The sequence below is a fragment of the Pecten maximus genome, chromosome 18, assembly GCF_902652985.1.
Source record: "Pecten maximus chromosome 18, xPecMax1.1, whole genome shotgun sequence".
Lineage (NCBI taxonomy): Eukaryota > Metazoa > Mollusca > Bivalvia > Pectinida > Pectinidae > Pecten > Pecten maximus.
Genome location: NC_047032.1, coordinates 23,842,781 through 23,863,471, shown reverse-complemented (window position 1 = coordinate 23,863,471; position 20,691 = coordinate 23,842,781). Strand labels below are relative to the sequence as shown.

Sequence of the window (20,691 nt, the reverse complement as noted above, 5' to 3'; positions counted from 1 at the left end):
ACCACGCTTATCTTTCCTGGGGTTTTTTGTATGGAACATTTCATCGACAGGGCCTGTAACTGTTCGATAATATCTTATTTTATTTTTAAACAAGAAATATCTTTAAAAAAGATAAACGGCATAGTTTTAATGCTGGTGGTTATAATCTAAAACTGCTGGTGAAATAAATTAACGAACTAATGCGTTTCAGTACGGATAACAAAATTATATCAGTTTGAATCATTTTTGGTGATCATAAGTCTGCATTTGAATCGGGAATATAATTTTATTAATGTGTCATTTGAAAAGATTCATTAACTTTGTTTCGTTTTTGATTGCACATCTGTATTTTGCATTTACCGCTACATTGACCAATCACATACTTCATCTTGACCAGTAACGCCACCTGTCGCGTCATATCTGGGGCAAAAAGCAAATTATACGGCTATGCCGAAAAAAATTAGCTTCAAATTTCTGTATGTTAGACTTCAAGCGATTTGATCTATTTACAGTATACTTATCACACGACAAGAGATGAAAGTGAGAATTATTTTTAAAGCAATAAGATAATTAATATGGCTATATTAAGATTAATTACATTACGAGGGATGATTGATAGTTGTGAGCCTCGTATTGAAGGCGGTACTCAAGGATGTTATTTTTAAGTCCTATTATCTGACTATATAGGGCCGTGTACCCAAGGATTGGTCTCATTTGGTTAGTTTATATCGACAAGGTAGCGTAAACAAAACAAGCGGCTTTTGCAAAATAGACAAAATCGGTGAAAGAGCAGTGATCCAATATTTGCATAAAAAGGGTTTAACACCTAATGATATCAACAATGATATGGTAGCAACACTAGTGAAAGATGCCCCTTCTTATGCTACAGTAAAAAGGTGGGTGGCGGAATTTAAGCGCGACCGATAGAGCGTTGAGGATGATCCCCGTCCTGGAAGGCCTGTTAATGTTGCAACCCCAGAAATGGTCAATAAAGTTCATGGCATTGTTATCACTGAGAGACGAGTCACAGAAAGATAAATAGCCAGTAGAGTTGGTATTTCACAGGAAAGAGTATATTCCATTCTGACCGAGGACCTTGCAATGAGAAAGCTTTCGGCCCGATGGGTACCAGGACTTCTGAAAGTTGATCAGACGCATAGCAGGCGCACATTATCACGTGCTAATCTTAACCTTTTTGAGGAAGATCCTGCCAATTTTCTTCAGAGATTTGTAACTATAGATGAAACATGGGTACATCATTTTACCCCAGAGGCAAAACAACAATTGAAAAAATGGCAGCACCCTGGCTCTCCTCCGCCAAAGAAGGCAAAGACTGTTCCATCAGCTGGGAAGGTTTTCTTTGATGCAGAAAAATGTATATCTCCAAAAGGGACAAACAATCAATGACACATATTATGTTTCACTTCTGAGGCAGTTAAGGGAAAATTTTAAACTTAAGCGCCGTGGAAAGCTCACTAAAGGTGTGTTATTCCATCTGGACAATGCTCCTGTTCACAAGTCTATTAATGCAATGGATGCCATTGACGATTGGGGCTTTAAATTGATTGATCATCCGCCTTATTCACCTGATCTCACTCCATCAGACTTACATCTATTTCAGGCACCCACTTTCAGTCCGATGATGACGTCATTCTTGCAGTGGAACTGACTTTCTGAACAGCCAAGAAAAGGAGTTCTATAAAAGTGGCATATTGAAGCCCTTAACACCGCTGTCAAAAGTGTATAGATACTGAAGGGGGTTATGTTGAAAAATAATACAATATGTTCGGCAAAATTCAAATCCTTCAATATGAGGCTCACAACATATCAATCACTCCTCGTATTATATATATATATATATTATCAACTACTGAATACAAGATTAACCCAGAATATATATTTGTAGCTATAATCGACGCTCCCTATCCATGTAAGTTTGTGTTTCTATGGAAGCTGAGAGAACGGACCGGTCTGTGCTGTCATGGTTGTACCCTTGGGTTTATAGCCTTATTGCTCTGGAGTTCTGCTGTTCACCATTTGATACAAGGAGAACTCGTCTCAAATTGACCCTGGCTGTTCAGTGTGTGACAAACAACTATAAACAAACGCAAAACACGAAACAATCTTTAAAAATCACTTTATTTTCAAAACAACAGCTGTAATTGTGTACAGGATAATAACATTGAAAAGGTAGTTTGTTTATAGTATCAAAATGAAATATTGGTAGATACTTTTTGTGGGTCCAATCATACCAATGAATAAATTGTACGGTGAGTCTTCAAATTCAGGTAGATTCGTTGCATGTATTTTCGGGGTTATTAACAATCTCGAAAATCGGAAATTATACATTTCAAGTGATAGAGTACAGACTTGTATTATCCGTAACCTATCCGCGGAAACACATTAATATCAATTACAAACTATACCACAAGATAAACAGAACAGGACACGATTAAACTAATATCACATAGGGAGTCATCAACAATGTGAAATCTTTGGGGAAAAGTTCAACCGTCACATTCGGACGCATCTTGCTGGAAGTGTTATTACCATAAACCGTAGCTACTTTATTGTAAGCTGTTTCTCAGTCTAGTGAAAACGGCACAGACGATATTAAACATGATACAAAAACCATTGTGTGAACGTTTCTTTGTCTAGTTGGGATTACTTTAAAGACGTGTTTGTTGTTAATCCCGTTATTACTATCCTAGCTCTCATTTTGAGAGCGTGACATTGCCTGTATTAAACCTGTACAATTACCCTTTCAATCGTCTATTATCCCTGTAAGTTTTAAGTCTTCTTGTAAACATATGTTTTGTTCATATTTTGCTGTCCATCAATTAATTTTGAGTAAGAATTGCGGTTAGTTTACACATTCCTTATTTCTTGTTGCTTGCCATGAGTAAGCAGGATTATCGGAAGAGGAATGTAAACATAACCTTTCATAAACAAATGACGTCACCTATTTTAACATTTCTTTTTATTCTACCCGTCTTTATTGAAGTCGATCACCCTTACGGGATATTTTTCTACTTATGCATATTTCCAATTACTCATTCGTCTCGGCGTCCTGGAGCTTTCTTTCCCCGTTGCTAGACCAGGAGTTTAGACATAGCCATGGTGACGATAAGCAAAGTCGACAGCGACAATGGCGTCATAGATCTAGCATCATCACAGCTACACAAGTAACCTCTCCATTTTGCGAAAGCATCACCTGCAACAAATTGTATATGAATATATGTAAAAAATGTATATGAATATGTATCAAATATTATATGTTACGCCATTTTCGGTTAATTACATAACGCCATTTCTCATATTACGTCACAGTCGAGTTCAAAGGGGCAAAGCCAATGATAAACGCCCCGGCATATAATACTCTAGTGACATTCACCTGACAAGAAGTCGATTGTGTTATCAATTTAAAATATCCAACTTTCATTAATCACTTCGCCATCAACCATTCTTTAATTTTCAACGACTATAGAACAAGATTATTACGACGCTCCAGGGAAACAAAAAAGTCTGAACAGGCTTTTCAAAAAAGATATACACAGAGTCAATACATAGATGAACACGAGTGTTTAATTCATTTGTGTTGACCAAAAAAAAAAAACCAAACAAACAAAATCTCAGTCCGCAATGATTAAGTAAAACAATGATTTGGTAACGCAGTTCTATTTATTGGATTGTACTTACTCGAATTTGCCCCACAAACTGCTGAAGTACGAATTTCGGTGTCGATCACGTTACCATGGAAACACCCGAGAAGGTAAGGGAAGTCCTCAGTGGCAATATACCGGTAGTTCCCTCCCACTGTCTTTCCGTGACAATTGTCCAGGTCACTGGTGGTCAGCCATGTAGCGCTTGAAATATAAGAATGAATAATTCACCTTCTTCAGAATTGTATGAAAGCCTCTCTATGTTTTCGTAACATACGTATTATGACAAAATTACAAAAATATGTTGAATGATAAATTATATATTCTAATAATGATATGATGTGAGAATCAATACCGTAGTTCTTCATAATTGAAATTAAAACCGGGAAACTACCCACTGAATACGGCGAATGTCGAGGCTCCACTCTATATATGTAAATGAGCCGTGAAAAACATTCCGTACACGCATGCACAAACTGGTTTGTTTTGAAGAATGGGGACTGGCGATCAATTCCACACGCATCAGAAGCCCAAAATCGATAAGACGGGCGGGTTGCCGCCGCGAAGGCAAAGAGGGAAATTGGATAAAACCACATAATCTACGACTTACAGAGTCCACGTGATAGTGTTAGACAAAAACTAAAGATTGGGTAAAAGTGAGAGCCACAATGAACTGACAGTGAATCTTCTCGGCAACAAACTCATACTTACATCATCCGGAGATGCAGCTGGGCTTGTGTAGGTTCACGGTCTATTTTTAGATGTTTATTGCATAGTACTTAACTTATGAATTGTTAAGGTAACTGAACAGATTTGACGGAAATCAAATTAAGAAAAATCAATAAACGATTATGTATTTTAACTTGATAAATTTTCTTAACTATAAACAAAAACAAAGAGATGCTTTACTTTAGTTTCATACACAGGACGGGTTCTTTAAATGGGCGATGAAAAAAAGTGCTACGATTGTGTAAAGCAACCTTAGTATGAATTGTGTAATGCGTTATATACTGAATTGAATAATAATAATTTATGGACCTGTTTCGTCCATCAATGGTCACCAGTTTTTCCTTGTGACATGCATTTTTTTTTTTATAAAGCATACATGTAAAAACAGAAACAATATATGTTTTGAACTACAACTATAATCAGGTGATAATACCGACGAGTACGTAAAACAGTGATCTTACCACTACGCATACCAACAGTAATGGAAGATAAGCAGATATGAATCAAACCAGGCGTCCAGGAAGGATGTGAACCTCTTGTGTCATCGACAACATCCTATCTAGTTTGTGCTTTGAGAGAGCACTTCAAGTCTAGAATAGTTATATAGCTTACCTGTTTTATTGGCCTTTAGCATTTCAGGAAATTAACATGAACATACACAACACACATTTAACTATAAACTGAGTATACGATTCAGGTAATACTAGCATATCATGGAATATAGAAATATGACAATTCGACGAAAGCTTAGTAGCAGCAATAAGAAATTTTGACAGACTATTATACACATGATGCATACAACAAGCCCTAAGCATCGACGCTGTATGAAAGACTAATTTTGGATCTGAAGCCGCGTCACCTTCCAGACCACAACGTCTTAGGGGGTCTCCATGGACACATAAACTGTGCATTGGTAAAATCAAATTAGGAGAGACTGAACCAAATAATATCTGTAGCGTAGAATTATCCACATAGTACAACCAATGTTGCAATATAGCAAACACTGCTCTTAATTCATGGAGTGGACATGCAAGGGATGATTCAAATCAAAATCTCCCATTTCTACAATGAAGATGTCAGATATTACGATGTACATTCTACATTGTTAGATTGTATGGATAATACCCTGACAATACCATGTGTTGGCCTACATTATTAGATTGTATGGATAATACCCTGACAATACCATGTGTTGGTCTACATTGTTAGATTGTATGGATAATACCCTGACAATACCATGTGTTGGTCTACATTGTTAGATTGTATGGATAATACCCTGACAATACCATGTGTTGACCTACATTGTCAGATTGTATGGATAATACCCTGACAATACCATGTGTTGACCAACATGTGTACATTGTTAGATTGTATGGATAATACCCTGACAATACCATATGTTGACCTACATTGTTAGATTGTATGGATAATACCCTGACAATACCATATGTTGACCTACATTGTTAGATTGTATGGATAATACCCTGACAATACCATATGTTGACCTACATTGTTAGATTGTATGGCCTACATTGTTAGATTGTATGGATAATACCCTGACAATACCATGTGTTGGCCTACATTGTTACATTGTATGGATAATACCCTGACAATACCATGTGTTGGCCTACATTGTTAGATTGTATGGACAATACCCTGACAATACCATGTGTTGGTCTACATTGTTAGATTGTATGGACAATACCCTGACAATACCATGTGTTGGTCTACATTGTTAGATTGTATGGATAATACCCTGACAATACCATGTGTTGGTCTACATTGTTAGATTGTATGGATAATACCCTGACAATACCATGTGTTGGCCCACATTGTTAGATTGTAAGGATAATACCCTGACAATACCATGTGTTGGCACACATGTGTACATTGTTAGATTGTATGGACAATACCCTGACAATACCATGTGTTGGCCTACATTGTTAGATTGTATGGATAATACCCTGACAAAACCATGTGTTGGCCCACATTGTTAGATTGTATGGATAATACCCTGACAATACCATATGTTGACCTACATTGTTAGATTGTATGGATAATACCCTGACAATACCATATGTTGACCTACATTGTTAGATTGTATGGATAATACCCTGACAATACCATATGTTGACCTACATTGTTAGATTGTATGGATAATACCCTGACAATACCATGTTTTGGTCTACATTGTTAGATTGTATGGATAATACCCTGACAATACCATGTTTTGGCCTACATTGTTAGATTGTATGGATAATACCCTGACAATACCATGTTTTGGCCTACATTATTAGATTGTATGGATAATACCCTGACAATACCATGTGTTGACCTACATGTGTACATTGTTAGATTGTATGGATAATACCCTGACAATACCATGTGTTGGCCTACATTGTTAGATTGTATGGATAATACCCTGACAATACCATGTGTTGGCCCACATTGTTAGATTGTATGGATAATACCCTGACAATACCATGTGTTGACCTACATTGTTAGATTGTATGGATAATACCCTGACAATACCATATGTTGACCTACATTGTTAGATTGTATGGATAATACCCTGACAATACCATATGTTGACCTACATTGTTAGATTGTATGGCCTACATTGTTAGATTGTATGGATAATACCCTGACAATACCATGTGTTGGCCTACATTGTTACATTGTATGGATAATACCCTGACAATACCATGTGTTGGCCTACATTGTTAGATTGTATGGACAATACCCTGACAATACCATGTGTTGGTCTACATTGTTAGATTGTATGGACAATACCCTGACAATACCATGTGTTGGTCTACATTGTTAGATTGTATGGATAATACCCTGACAATACCATGTGTTGGTCTACATTGTTAGATTTTATGGATAATACCCTGACAATACCATGTGTTGGCCCACATTGTTAGATTGTAAGGATAATACCCTGACAATACCATGTGTTGGCACGCATGTGTACATTGTTAGATTGTATGGACAATACCCTGACAATACCATGTGTTGGCCTACATTGTTAGATTGTATGGATAATACCCTGACAAAACCATGTGTTGGCCCACATTGTTAGATTGTATGGATAATACCCTGACAATACCATGTGTTGGCCTACATTGTTAGATTGTATGGATAATACCCTGACAATACCATGTGTTGGTCTACATTGTTAGATTGTATGGATAATACCCTGACAATACCATGTGTTGGCCTACATTGTTAGATTGTATGGATAATACCCTGACAATACCATGTGTTGGCCTACATTGTTAGATTGTATGGATAATACCCTGACAATACCATGTGTTGGTCTACATTGTTAAATTGTTAGATTGTATGGATAATACCCTGACAATACCATGTGTTGGCCTACATTGTTAGATTGTATGGATAATACCCGGACAATACCATGTTTTGGCCTACATTGTTAGATTGTATGGATAATACCCTGACAAAACCATGTGTTGGCCCACATTGTTAGATTGTATGGATAATACCCTGACAATACCATATGTTGACCTACATTGTTAGATTGTATGGATAATACCCTGACAATACCATATGTTGACCTACATTGTTAGATTGTATGGATAATACCCTGACAATACCATGTGTTGACCTACATTGTTAGATTGTATGGATAATACCCTGACAATACCATATGTTGACCTACATTGTTAGATTGTATGGATAATACCCTGACAATACCATATGTTGACCTACATTGTTAGATTGTATGGATAATACCCTGACAATACCATATGTTGACCTACATTGTTAGATTGTATGGATAATACCCTGACAATACCATATGTTGACCTACATTGTTAGATTGTATGGCCTACATTGTTAGATTGTATGGATAATACCCTGACAATACCATGTGTTGGCCTACATTGTTACATTGTATGGATAATACCCTGACAATACCATGTGTTGGCCTACATTGTTAGATTGTATGGACAATACCCTGACAATACCATGTGTTGGTCTACATTGTTAGATTGTATGGACAATACCCTGACAATACCATGTGTTGGTCTACATTGTTAGATTGTATGGATAATACCCTGACAATACCATGTGTTGGTCTACATTGTTAGATTGTATGGATAATACCCTGACAATACCATGTGTTGGCCCACATTGTTAGATTGTAAGGATAATACCCTGACAATACCATGTGTTGGCACACATGTGTACATTGTTAGATTGTATGGACAATACCCTGACAATACCATGTGTTGGCCTACATTGTTAGATTGTATGGATAATACCCTGACAAAACCATGTGTTGGCCCACATTGTTAGATTGTATGGATAATACCCTGACAATACCATGTGTTGGCCTACATTGTTAGATTGTATGGATAATACCCTGACAATACCATGTGTTGGCCTACATTGTTAGATTGTATGGATAATACCCTGACAATACCATGTGTTGGCCTACATTGTTAGATTGTATGGATAATACCCTGACAATACCATGTGTTGGTCTACATTGTTAAATTGTTAGATTGTATGGATAATACCCTGACAATACCATGTGTTGGCCTACATTGTTAGATTGTATGGATAATACCCGGACAATACCATGTTTTGGCCTACATTGTTAGATTGTATGGATAATACCCAGACAATACCATGTGTTGGCCTACATTGTTAGATTGTATGGATAATACCCTGACAATACCATGTGTTGGTCTACATTGTTAGATTGTATGGATAATACCCTGACAATACCATGTGTTGACCTACATTGTTAGATTGTATGGATAATACCCAGACAATACCATGTGTTGGCCTACATTGTTAGATTGTATGGATAATACCCTGACAATACCATGTGTTGGTCTACATTGTTAGATTGTATGGATAATACCCTGACAATACCATGTGTTGGCCTACATTGTTAGATTGTATGGCCTACATTATTAGATTGTAAGGATAATACCCTGACAATACCATGTGTTGGCCTACATTGTTAGATTGTATGGATAATACCCTGACAATACCATGTGTTGGCCTACATTGTTAGATTGTATGGATAATACCCTGACAATACCATGTGTTGGCCCACATTGTTAGATTGTAAGGATAATACCCTGACAATACCATGTGTTGACCTACATGTGTACATTGTTAGATTGTATGGATAATACCCTGACAATACCATGTGTTGGCCTACATTGTTAGATTGTATGGACAATACCCTGACAATACCATGTGTTGGCCTACATTGTTAGATTGTATGGATAATACCCTGACAATACCATGTGTTGGCCTACATTGTTAGATTGTATGGCCTACATTATTAGATTGTAAGGATAATACCCTGACAATACCATGTGTTGGCCTACATTGTTAGATTGTATGGATAATACCCTGACAATACCATGTGTTGACCTACATTGTTAGATTGTATGGATAATACCCTGAAAATACCATGTGTTGGCCTACATTGTTAGATTGTATGGATAATACCCTGACAATACCATGTGTTGACCTACATTGTTAGATTGTATGAATAATACCCAGACAATACCATGTTTTGGTCTACATTGTTAGATTGTATGGATAATACCCAGACAATACCATGTGTTGACCTACATGTGTACATTGTTAGATTGTATGGATAATACCCTGACAATACCATGTGTTGACCTACATTGTTAGATTGTATGGATAATACCCTGACAATACCATGTTTTGGTCTACATTGTTAGATTGTATGGATAATACCCAGACAATACCATGTTTTGGTCTACATTGTTACATTGTATGGATAATACCCTGACAATACCATGTGTTGGCCTACATGTGTACATTGTTAGATTGTATGGATAATACCCTGACAATACCATGTGTTGGCTTACATTGTTAGATTGTATGGATAATACCCTGACAATACCATGTGTTGACCTACATTGAATATCGAAATGAAGCGGAAGACGCTTTCACTCCCGAAACATCTGGTCGTATTCTCGTTTTTAAGGTGTCTACCGACATGTGAATCTAGATTTATTTCATAAATTGCCATCGTTTACACTATTCTGATTACAATTATTCCGTTCAAATGTCGTCATTCTTTTGTTGCTGTAGTAGAGAGTTTTGTTTGATAATATACTTACAATCCTGTTGTATTTGGGCCATATATGGGATATCCATCCATAGCAACGCCAATAAGGTAGTCTACCTCGTTTCGCCAAAGACATGACGAGGGCAGTTTGTGATAGTGATAGTCTCCATGTTTGTTTGCATGTCCATCGCAATTGTCAAACGTCTCAGCATACGGACCCTCAACTGCATTTTTGCTGTCTCTGGCAAGAGGGTTATATAACGATACCCCAGTCCTGGTGAGACCTATCTTCCCCATGGGGAGACAACTCTTCGTTACGGATACTATTGGATTAATTGGGATCTTGATTTGGTGGTTCTGTGGCCGTGGTGCATTAAGGGTTCACTGTCTGCCAGTGATGGTCCGGTAAACCATTGGATGTTATGATGTACCTTTAACACAAACAAACATCTAGTAAAGAATCAAAGAACACGGGTAGACAACTAGCGAATCAAGTGGAACCCTCGTCATTTTCTACGAAACTAGACGTAGGCAGACGCAAGTGCAATCGGAACCCCTCGTCATTTTCTTACGTTCGAAGACGGAGGCGAGGTGTTCCGATTGACGCAAGCGCAGTGTTCCGATTGCTAGGGAATGTCTGCTACTGGTACACACAAACAGCGACATCTGGCGGAGAAAAGTAAAACAATGATGACTGGTGTAAAGAAGTGTTTTGTTTTATTACATAATGTAGGATTTATTAGGATAATTAATGGATGCAGGCTGGAAGCCTCTATATCCATATCAACAATATATGTACATAAAATAAATAAATGATTGATTTCCAGTATATCAATTGCTATGTTTCCTCAATATATCCAGAGACCTATATACGTATATAGGTCTCTGATATATCTAAAATGTTAAACTTTAAAATGAATATTTTTCCAGTGTTTATCTAGCATTACTTCAAAGTTGTATACAGTATCTGCATCTATAATATGTTGCGGCAAATTATTCCATACATCTATTATTCTGTTACTGAAGAAATTCTTTTTTAATTCTAGATTACAACGTTTCTTAAAAATTTTCTCAGAGTGACCTCTCGTCCTACTAGAACTGTCCATTTGGAAAAAGTTCTCAGTTACTCTATAATCATAAAGTTTTTTAACTATTTTAAAAACATTGATAATGTCCCCTCTAGTTCTCTGATGTTGTAAAGTTGGAAGATTTAGTCTCTCTAGACGTTCCTCATATGTAAGGTTTTTGAGTCCCGGAATAAGTTTTGATGCCCTTCTTTGAACGTTCTCGATCAGGTCGATATCTGCTACTCGATATGGGTTCCATACACTTGCCGCGTATTCCAGGTGTGGTCTGGCGAGAGCTTTAAATAATAACTTGAACATTGACTCATCAAGATATACAAACGATCTTCGTATTAGTCCAACTATGCTGTTCGCTTTGTTTACAATGTTATGCAGGAGAGTTTTGAAATTCAGGTCCTCATCGATGGTAACCCCAATGTCCTTTTCGTGTGTGATGTTTTCCAGCTGAATCCTCTCTCCTTCCTGTCCATTCATATAGTAATGTCTTTTCTTGGAAGCTTTTATTGATATTACTTTACATTTGTTGGGGTGGAATTTGAGTAACCATTTGTTCGACCAAATTTGGAGTTTATCCAGGTCCTCCTAGAGGATTCTCACATCTTCCTCGTTCCTAATCCGTCTGTATAACTTTGTGTCATCTGCAAATAGCGGCGACGAAGATGTTGGTATTTCAGGAAGATCGTTTATATATACTACAAATAAGATTGGGCCCAGTTCACTGCCTTGCGGGATGCCGCTGATTACGGGGTATGTTTCTGACATCTCACCATTAACAATAACACGCTGACATCTATTACTCAGGAAATCCTCTATCCAATTTACTACTTTTTGGCTTACGCCATATCCTATCAATTTCTTTAAGAGGCGTTTATGCGGGACTTTATCAAATGCCTTCATAAAAGCCATATAAATTACATCTATTTCTCCTCCATTATCTATAATTGCAGTCCAATCTTCTAAAACATTCAGCAACTGAAGTTGGGTTGATCGTCCCGAATTGAATCAATTTTGAATCAATTTTATTGCAGAAAAAAGCAAATGGACTTGACAACATTTAAACAGCTTACTTACGTCCTTTTTCCGTAACAAGGGTGCATACACAAAGTCACGTTACATATTTACACTACTGTTGTAAAGGAGAAGCATTGATAAGGAACACCAACAAAAAAAAGGATGTAAAGTTGTAAAGAGTTTTGTACAATGAAGAACATATACGTGGTTTATCTGGTCTTGACCACAGGGACTTGAGAATTTGTTACAGTCTACATGTATTTGGACCTTCCCTAGTGTGTATAGCACATTTTGAGACGTTTTGGGAGTCTAGATTAAAATTCGGTAAAAATGACACCCCCGGTGTTCATATATGAAGGTCCAAATACATATAGACTGTAACAAATTATCAAGTCCCTGTGGTCTTGGCGTAAGTAGACTGCTTTTCCAACACGCGCATCCTTCTACTTTCTAATGTTCGTCCTGTGCTCAGTATCATATTCAGTATATTTTAGTACAGTAAGAAATGCAACCAAAACCCAACAAACATTGTTAAGATCTTCTAGTGTTGTCATCCGCTTGTCATCAATTAAGGAGACTGATTAACATAAGTATACATGTACTTTTTTCTGAATCCTGTTAATATTCCTGTATATAATGTATGAAATGTAAAGAAATGTAATAAAATATGGTTTAAACTAAAACCAACATATCTGGTGGCCAGATATGATTCCAGCTTATTTCTTATTTCGGTTGTATACTCTAAATCTGAAATATGTAAAGAACGGTCGAGAGAAATAATACTTTCGAGAGTTGATAAATCATTGTATTTACCGAGAAAACAGGTTGATAAATGTTTTATTATACATGTATGATCATGACATACTAGAATAACAGGCTCTATCTTGTTGGTGAAATAGTAGGCGTTCATTGAAGGTTTTCTTTTACAGAGATATCGCTTGAGCTGTCGAATAAAAACAGAAAATAATGCGACTTCAGAAATAAAACCTGAAAATCTAGTCAAGTGTTTTTTTTGTTAAAAACTTAAGTTTTAAACAAAGTCTTTTGACAAGGAACTGCAATAAAACGTATCGGTCATGTTTGGGAAAAGTCTTTTTTCCTGTCATGGTCGTCAGATGAGCACGCGCTGCGCATCCGCGTGAAAGGGATAGCTAAGCGGTCATAGTGATAATTTGTTGTATTACATTAGCTACTGCCAGTTACTGAACCGGGAGTGAAAAACACTTAACATCCGGTAATCTCCCCCACAAACACAGCATTCCATCAAAACAGTGAAGACGATTTTTAGCTGTAAAGGTAAGCTTTGTTTTGTTCTTTTTTCGGAGGTTGCACCCCCGAATCCCGCCTACATAGCGAAGTCAAAATACAATATGATGTTATTCATTATTTGCATATTCATTTAGTTGAGTTTAAAAAAATGTAAAATTGCAAATGGATTTTTAATTTGTTACCGAGTTTGTTTTTATTCTGAGCATTCTCACGTTCTACTTTTAATCATCCAAGTTCTTTCGGAGGTCCATTTATAGTTTTCATATTTTTAAACTCAACTGAATGAATATTTAAAAATAATGAATAACAGGGTTTCAAATGAAGTACATTTTGAGACATGACGCTGTAAAAATCTTTGTCGCAGCTTGAAAAGCGTTTTTTAGCTTTTGAACTTCGTACCTTGAATGATATCCATGTCAAAAAGGATAGTAAAGGACCGATTGATCAGGAAAAGACAAAATACTGATTATTCAAAGAATAAGTCTACATAATTATACAGCATTGTATTTTGGACAACCACGTTTGTACAGGTGCGTATTGTTTTCGTTTTTCGCATTCCTGTATAAGAAGGTTGCGCTAATTCACGTTCTGTATAATATTGTCATCCTTTTAAAAATCTCACATTACAATGACGGGGGGACCAAGGGGAGGTAACCCGGATCGTACATACATGGTCATTCCTGTTGCAATGGACACAGCCGCTGAATGTTCACCGGAAACACCAAACATCTGTACTTCCGCTTCTGTCATTCCAAAAACTTTGTTTTCCGATATCGACCCCATCACCAATAGTGTCAATACTAGGAACAACATTTGGTTCGTCATCTGAGGAGAAAATAACAAATCACTTACTGTCAAAAACTGTCCTCAACATCATTTATACGTTTAAGGGGCATCTAAACAGCAAATCCAGCCAAAACAGTTGATATTTTACAAGGCTATAAATCCCTACTAGGGTGCAATTTAATAGAAGTAACTCATTTGTATCGCATTTATTGCGCAAAACAGCTATGTCGTTTTGTTCACAAGAGTCTAAAGCACAAAACAGGAGCATTGGTTTGACTAGATTTGGCTTTATATGTATTAACACAGATTTTATTTTGACCTTGAAATGCAAATGGCGGTTGTGAATAATATCACACAATTATGGCATATAAGAAGGTATTTCAAACGTCAAAAATGCACTTATTAGATACTATCAAGAACTCTAGACATGGTAGGAAGACCGTTTTTAGGAAAAATTGTTCATCCGTTGAGTTTGAGGTAAAAGCTATATATTTCCAAAAAAGGTCCAAAACTCACCAGTTTGACAATTTGTCTTAAAAAGGTCATTCTTATTATAATCAGATGTCTTAAAAGTATGATATAGGAGCATTTTTAATGGCTGAAATGCCTCCCTTTATGCCATATTTGTTTAATATCATCCACAGCCGCCATTTGCACTTCAAGGTCAAAACAAAATATGTGTTTATACCTACATAAAGTCAAATCCAGTCAAACAAAGGCTCCTACCCTGTGCTATAGACACTTGTGAGTATGACAGCTGGGCTATTTTTCAGTTTTAGTTATTTTTGTGACTTAGAATTATTCCATGCTACAACTTACCACAAAGTAGCTTCATAGAAGAAATTGTTAGCATCTACATCAAATTATTTGTGATTTTAAGACACTACATGTCCAAACAAACATTTTGGTATATAACATGACTATTTTTGTGCAAATTTTAAGATATTTATTCGTGTTTGAAATTCAACATTATTCTGCTATATAGATGACCCTTAAAACAGCGTCAGAAATGATTAATCTTGTTTTTAAAATGTTTAGCTTGAGTGTTAGATTATTTCAGTATTACAATATATATCAGACACAACCAAACACTCAAAATCGATCAAACAAGGGCCGTGAACTACGATCGACTACACACTTCACGTGGGAGGCACGTGACAGGGGGACCACTAGGGTAGTGACAGGGGAACCACAAGGATGGTGACAGGGGGACCACTAGGATGGTGACAGGGGGACCACTAGGGTGGTGGTGGTGACGGGGGGGGGGGGGGGGGGGGGGGACCACTAGGGTGGTGACGGGGGGGACCACTAGGGTGGTGACAGGGGGACCACTAGGGTGGTGACAGGTGATAACTAGGGTGGTGACAGGGGGACCACAAGGGTGGTGACGGGGGACAACTAGGGTGGTGACAGGGGGGACCACTAGGGCAGTGACAGGGGGGACCACTAGGGTGGTGACAGGGGCACCACAAGGGTGGTGACAGGGGCACCACTAGGGTGGTGACAGGGGCACCACAAGGGTAGTGACAGGGGGGACCACTAGGGTGGTGACAGGGGGACCACTAGGGTGGTGACGGGGGACCACTAGGGTGGTGACGGGGGGACCACTAGGGTGGTGACAGGGGGGACCACTAGGGTGGTGACAGGGGGAACCACTAGGGTGGTGACAGGGGGGACCACTAGGGTGGTGACAGGGGGACTAGTAGGGTGGTGACCGGTGACAACTAGGGTGGTGACAGGGGGACCACAAGGGTGGTGACGGGGGACAATTAGGGTGGTGACAGGGGGGACCACTAGGGCAGTGACATGGGGGACCACTAGGGCAGTGACATGGGGGACCACTAGGGCAGTGACATGGGGGACCACTAGGGTGGTGACAGGGGGACCACTAGGGTGGTGACAGGGGGGACCACTAGGGTGGTGACAGGGGCACCACAAGGGTGGTGACAGGGGGACCACTAGGGTGGTGACAGGGGGACCACAAGGGTGGTGACAGGGGGGACCACTAGGGTGATGACAGGGGGACCACTAGGGTGGTGACAGGGGGGACCACTTGAGTGATGACAGCGAGACCACTAGGGTAGTGACAGGGGGGACCACTAGGGTGGTGACAGGGGCACCACAAGGGTGGTGACAGGGGGACCACTAGGGTGGTGACAGGGGGGACCACTTGAGTGATGACAGCGAGACCACTAGGGTAGTGACAGGGGCACCACTAGGGTGGTATATATGATATAAGTAAGTGGTGTTGAGTTCAATGCCGTGCGATATCGTTAATGAGATCCCCTGAAACAAATACCAATAAACTGATAGATTAAATACTAATGAAATTTGACTACATACCCGATGATATAAAACCATGTCATCACAGCCGTGAACAAAAGAATCTGTTTTATAAGGCACTTGAATCCTTTGTAATTCTATAAATTGTATATCTATTCACGTTCAATAATTTGACGTTTTTTGAAGAAAACATTGACACATCGAACCTAATAAGGTTATCAAATATTTGTTATCTGAGAATCATTGTTTAAATTTCACATCGAACATTTTTGTACAGCCATATCCAACTTAGGCACGTTTCTCCTAGTATCTTAAGGGAATCTATTTCGTTCTTATTATCTGTATTTCAAAGGGACTACGTTTTTATCTGTTTATATTTTTCTGATACCTAATGGACTAGCGTGTAAAACTTACATGAGATTGTCGTAGATGGAATCTGTGGGTAGGCACACGAGGTGGTACCTGAGATTGTCGTAGATGGAATCTGTGGGTAGGCACACGAAGTGGTACCTGAGATTGTCGTAGATGGAATCTGTGGGTAGGCACACGAAGTGGTACCTGAGATTGTCGTAGATGGAATCTGTGGGTAGGCACACGAAGTGGTACTGTCCTCTGATACCAGTAATTAAACTCTTACAATACAGCAGGAGATATTTATATATCAATAATCTGTCACAAATTGCTAAAGACCAGGTGACGCATGTAGAATCCTGATGACGCGTTACGTGTGGTAGGTAGGTAAGGTTATTGATTATTTATATATACTAACAGACAATACCGGCATTAAAACGATCCCGTTATTATAACTAAAAACTGAAGACCAGGCAAATTACGAACAAAAATATATATTTGTGTGGCGATACCAATGAAAACGTACAACACTCATTATACCAGGTGTTTAAGAAGGGTCAGAGGCAAAAGTAAGAACAAAACCATGGATTTGTAGGGAGACGCTTGAAACAGAAAGACAATAAGGCCAGACGTTGCGGAAGGCTAAGCGTGATATACTTTATCGACGACAAAGGAAAATAATAATAAAAAAATAAAAAAACAAACAACAACAACAAAGCAATACAAAGCCTAGTCACATTAACCTTCCGAGACGACATGATGTACCTGGATCCTACACCTTCTCCCAGTCTTTATCATATTGCAACAAACGATATTAACGTGATAGTTAGTTAAATTATCAAAACCAAACCATTTGGTAATAATCGAACTGATATAATACCTTTTTCACCTGTTTAATAGTAAATCACTTGAAAAAGGTCGTTTCGAAAAAAAATCGTTTTGGTTTTAATGATAAACAATACCTCGCGGTTTTGATATTTACTATCACGGAACATGATGATGAATATGTTTTATTTAAGAAATAATTAACGATGATTCGTGTATTGTTGCAGGATATACAACGAGGACGAGGATATTTTGCAATTAAATTAATAACGAAGGCCGCAGGCCTGAGTTATTAATTAAAATTGCAAAATATCCGAGTCCGAGTTGTATATCCTGCAACAATACACGAGTCAAAGTTGATTATTTCTATTCTATCATTACTATTGTACTGTTTAGTTCTGAGATCGACCTCTTTCTAATAGAAAAAAAGCAAAGAAACCCCGAGAAAACCTTGTAATTTATTTCTGGAGTATTGCATTATTTGTTGATGAAATATACAGGCAATACAGTACTACGATCAAGAGCATCTATCATATGGCATTGATTTTGAAAAAAAAGGATAACCAAAAATAAAAATAAAAAAATAAAAGAGGGAGGGGGAGGGGGGGGGGGGGGGGGGGGGGGGGGCCTCCGTAGGATTCGAACTCACATCGCGATAAACAATTATTGAAAGACTAACCCATTAGCCCACTCGGCTATAGTAACCTTTTATAAATTGTGTGAATATTAGATATATAAAATTGTAACAGCCGTGACTCACTACCGTGTATTATTGGCACGAGCGTGGGTTATTTGAAAATAATACATGGTTTTAAACCAATCAAAACTGGCGTTACATAGCAAACATGGTAGAATTATGTTTAGATGTGATCAGGTTGATAAGTAATTGATTTTTCTGGTTGCTAAGACTACATGACTACGAGGTACAGTAGTGCCTTGACAACGGTATTCAGTAGTCGCCTGTGGCTTTAGTATTAACCTTCAGTAAGATAAATACCGTGTGTTATCTACACGATAAAAAGACACACAGGATATTAACCTTCAGTAAGATAAATACCGTGTGTTATCTACACGATATAGAGACACACAGGATATTAACCTTCAGTAAGATAAATACCGTGTGTTATCTACACGATATAGAGACACACAGGGTATTACAGTATTAGCTGGATACACTAGAGACAAACCTGAATTAAACTCTTCATAATTAAACTGTTCATGATTAAACTGTTCATATATCAACTGTTCATGATTAAACTGTTCATATTTTAACTGTTCATGATTAAACTGTTCATATTTAAACTGTTCATGATTAAACTGTTCGTATTTAAACTGTTTGTATTTTAACTGTACATGATTAGACTTCATATTTTAACTGTTCATGATTAAACTGTTTATATTTAAGCTGTTCATATTTAAACTGTTCATGATTAAACTGTTCATATTCTAACTGTTCTTGACTAAACTTCATAATTTAAATGTTCATAATTACATGTAAACTGTTCATGATTAAACTGTTCATAATAAAACTGTTCATGTTTAAACTGTTCATGATTAGACTGTTCATATTTTAACTGTTCATGCTTAAACTGTTCATGATAAAACTGTTCATGATTAAACTGTTCATAATTAAACTCTTCATATTTAAACTGTTCATGATTAAACTGTTCATGATTAAATTGCTCAATACAGCTATTTCATCTTTCTAGGACTGTCAGTGATGCTAGAGTTGAGCAGAGGAGACAACCAAAAAATTCGAAATAGGTCGAAAGTAATATCAAATGAGTCTGGGGGAGTAGCTACGCGCCCTGTAATTTATCGTAATGTTCGCTGTTAGGTTTCAAAAAAAGGCGAGACACTGGTCAATACTGATTAAATTGTCATGAACATCTACCCCGTGGCCTTCCTTTCTGCCAATTTTCATCAAAATTTAACGAGAAATGAAGGAGTTGCATTCACAAAGCATAACAGACAGACCAGAAGACATTCCACATCAGGTTGGACAGACATTATCACTATATTTGAAAATTGATATCGCTACCCCTTCCTTGAACTTTGAAGAACTTGTTCCGTTGTGATTATGATATTAAGAATGATGAACAGTTATTTGACAAGGCGTCTTCCGTCATATTGCAAATGCCAATCATAGTTTCAATGGCATATTCCAACGACCGGTTTTTTCCGTATTTGAAATTGAAGCTCACTTTCTGATATGTCTACTTTTTACCATACGGTACATGTATATGTAAAAGTTTTTGAATGATCACGTCAACCTTGGCTTTATACTCGGGGAGATATCAAATCCTCGAGGTAAGCGTCTTGTGGCGTTGTTTCCTGACTTTTGAAGAACTCATGTATATCCATCTTTGCATATTCAGCAGGCAGCTCATACTTTCCCATGTCATTATTTGTTACAAAATCACACCGAGTCTGGCTTGTCCCCTGAATCTGTTCTGTTCCACTAGGAATATTCCCTTCAGGTGCCGCCTTCATGTTTGATATATTACACATCCCCGCTGTCCTGAATACAGACCAAGTTATGTTTTATACAATGTGATTGTGCTGGTAGTAACTGGTAATTAATATATTCTCATCACCATCACTACGGTCCTAAACT

The 20,691-nt window shown here is 37.7% G+C and overlaps 1 protein-coding gene across 2 annotated transcripts; it reads right to left on the bottom strand.

Moving 5' to 3' along the window:
• Positions 1-868: 868 nt before the first annotated feature.
• LOC117316086 lies at positions 869-17,570 on the bottom strand. 2 transcript variants are annotated; one of them, XM_033870576.1, is made up of 5 exons: positions 17,313-17,570; positions 14,500-14,654; positions 10,517-10,895; positions 3,679-3,845; positions 869-3,193 (listed from the first exon to the last, which is right to left on the bottom strand). In XM_033870576.1, the coding sequence occupies exons 3-5, from the start codon at positions 10,759-10,761 to the stop codon at positions 3,072-3,074; spliced, it is 534 nt and encodes a 177-aa protein (XP_033726467.1). In that variant the 5' UTR covers positions 10,762-10,895; positions 14,500-14,654; positions 17,313-17,570; the 3' UTR covers positions 869-3,071. The 2 variants fall into 2 exon arrangements, with proteins under 2 accessions (XP_033726467.1, XP_033726468.1); XM_033870577.1 differs by having other exon boundaries at positions 17,361-17,570.
• Between the last annotated feature and the right edge of the window lie 3,121 nt (positions 17,571-20,691).

Bases quoted from the DNA above. Each gene is read 5' to 3' on its own strand.
- LOC117316086 (XM_033870576.1), bottom strand. From the start codon at position 10,761: ATGGGGAAGATAGGTCTCACCAGGACTGGGGTATCGTTATATAACCCT. The intron at 3,846-10,516 runs GTAAGTATATTA...TTATATTTCAAG, and splicing joins GGCCCAAATACAACAGGATT to CGCTACATGGCTGACCACCA. The intron at 3,194-3,678 runs GTAAGTACAATC...AATTTGTTGCAG, and splicing joins AGTTTGTGGGGCAAATTCGA to GTGATGCTTTCGCAAAATGG.